This window comes from Mus pahari, chromosome 19, assembly GCF_900095145.1.
Source record: "Mus pahari chromosome 19, PAHARI_EIJ_v1.1, whole genome shotgun sequence".
NCBI classification, from domain to species: Eukaryota; Metazoa; Chordata; class Mammalia; order Rodentia; family Muridae; genus Mus; species Mus pahari.
Genome location: NC_034608.1, coordinates 13,060,097 through 13,061,719, shown reverse-complemented (window position 1 = coordinate 13,061,719; position 1,623 = coordinate 13,060,097). Strand labels below are relative to the sequence as shown.

Here is a 1,623-nt window from a genome sequence, read left to right as displayed (position 1 = left end):
TTTCATAGAGTTGAAAACACAGAACTGGGTGTAGTGATGCATGCCTTTAATCCCAGCACTTAGGAGACAGAGGCAGGTGAATTTCTGAGTTCGAGGCCAGCCTAGTCTACAGAGTGAGTTCCAGGACAGACAGGGCTACACACAGAGGAACCTGTCTCGAAAAACCAAAAAACAAAAGAAAGTCCAGAGTCCCTCAACTGTGAACTCCTCTAAAATAAAATAAATTATAAAAAAGAAGAAGAAAGGAGAAAGAAAACACAGTGTGAGACTCTGACATAATAGAACTCATGTTATTCACCTCCACTAAGAAGGGTCGACACACTGCTCCCCAACACCTAAGCCAGTGATGATCACACCTGCTCAATATTGATGGTTTCTCTGTCTTTCCCATTTATCCTTCCTTTTAACCTGCTGGCAACTTTCTACCTCTTCCCAAGTCACCATTGAATTAGTGCCACCCCAAGTGGTAGAAGGAGAAGAAGTCCTATTCCTTGTCCACAAACTGTCAGAAAATCTTATGTCTTTAGGCTGGTTCAAAGGAAAAATAGTTATAAATTGTGGAATTGTACTGTATGCTACAAACAGAAAAATAAGTATGATGGGGCCCATGTACAGTCCTAGAGAGACCTTGTACAGAAATGGGTCCCTATTGATCCTCAATGTCACCCAGAAGGACATAGGATTCTACACCCTAAGAACCTTAAATAGTCATGGAGATATTGTGTCAACATCCATATTCCTCCATATAAATGGTAAGTGATTCTTGGTGAATTCTGGATGTTGGGTGGTCGTCGTTCTACTAAATATACACAAAAGTGTCCAGCCTGGCCTATGCCTATCTCTACTCTACATTGTATCCCATATTAATGTTTGAGCATTTAGCTCAGGACACAACAGCAAGAGATCAGAATCTTTCACTTGACTTGAGCTTGAAGAAAAATGGATACATGCTGGATAACTCAGCCAAAAATATCAAGTGCTGTCTAGACTGTTGTGTTCTTAAGAAGAATATGTCCTTGAGAAAGACCTTGAGGGAATCAAGGTTGGGCATGATTGAGGAAAAGTGGGATATTCACAGTGAGCTGAGGACCAGTAAGACCTGTCCCTGTCAAAGTCCATCCATCTTTCAAGCACATTGAGAACACAAAACAGACTAAGTGTACAACTGAGTAATGTGTCACACACTTGTGCAGAATTTCCCACTGTGGGTGCTAACTGACTAGGGCCAGGACAAAGCAGAGGTAAACCTCATAGTCATCTTCTATTATCTCAGGTCACAGGGATGGTCATCAGTCTTGGTGCTCATTCTGTGTTCTGGGTAACTGAAACAAAAGGAGGGGAAATTGACAGATCAGTGTTTTTATAGAGCAACACCCTCAGACCATGTGACTCTCAGAGGTGATCCTGCCTCAGAAGACGCTCAGCTCAGAGAGTGGAAGCACAAGAGATCTGGGGAGTTGTGCTGGAGCAGATAACCACTTGATAACCGCCAGTTGTGCCAGCACCATTTGTTGAAAATGCTGTCATTTTTTCCACTGGGTGGTTTTAGCTCCCTTGTCAAAGATCAAATGACCATAGGCATGTGGATTTATTTCTGGGTCTTCAATTCTATTCCATTGATCT

General features: G+C 42.3%; 1 protein-coding gene across 1 annotated transcript in view; it reads left to right on the top strand.

The window, feature by feature from the left end:
- Positions 1–403: 403 nt before the first annotated feature.
- LOC110336893 (pregnancy-specific glycoprotein 22-like) overlaps positions 404–1,623 on the top strand; it is a gene marked incomplete at its 5' end in the record, with an annotated part of 4,794 nt that continues 3,574 nt past the window's right edge. The window contains one exon of the mRNA XM_021219631.1: positions 404–752. Coding sequence (XP_021075290.1) covers positions 404–752 — 349 coding nt within the window. The remainder of the gene's footprint in view (positions 753–1,623) is intronic.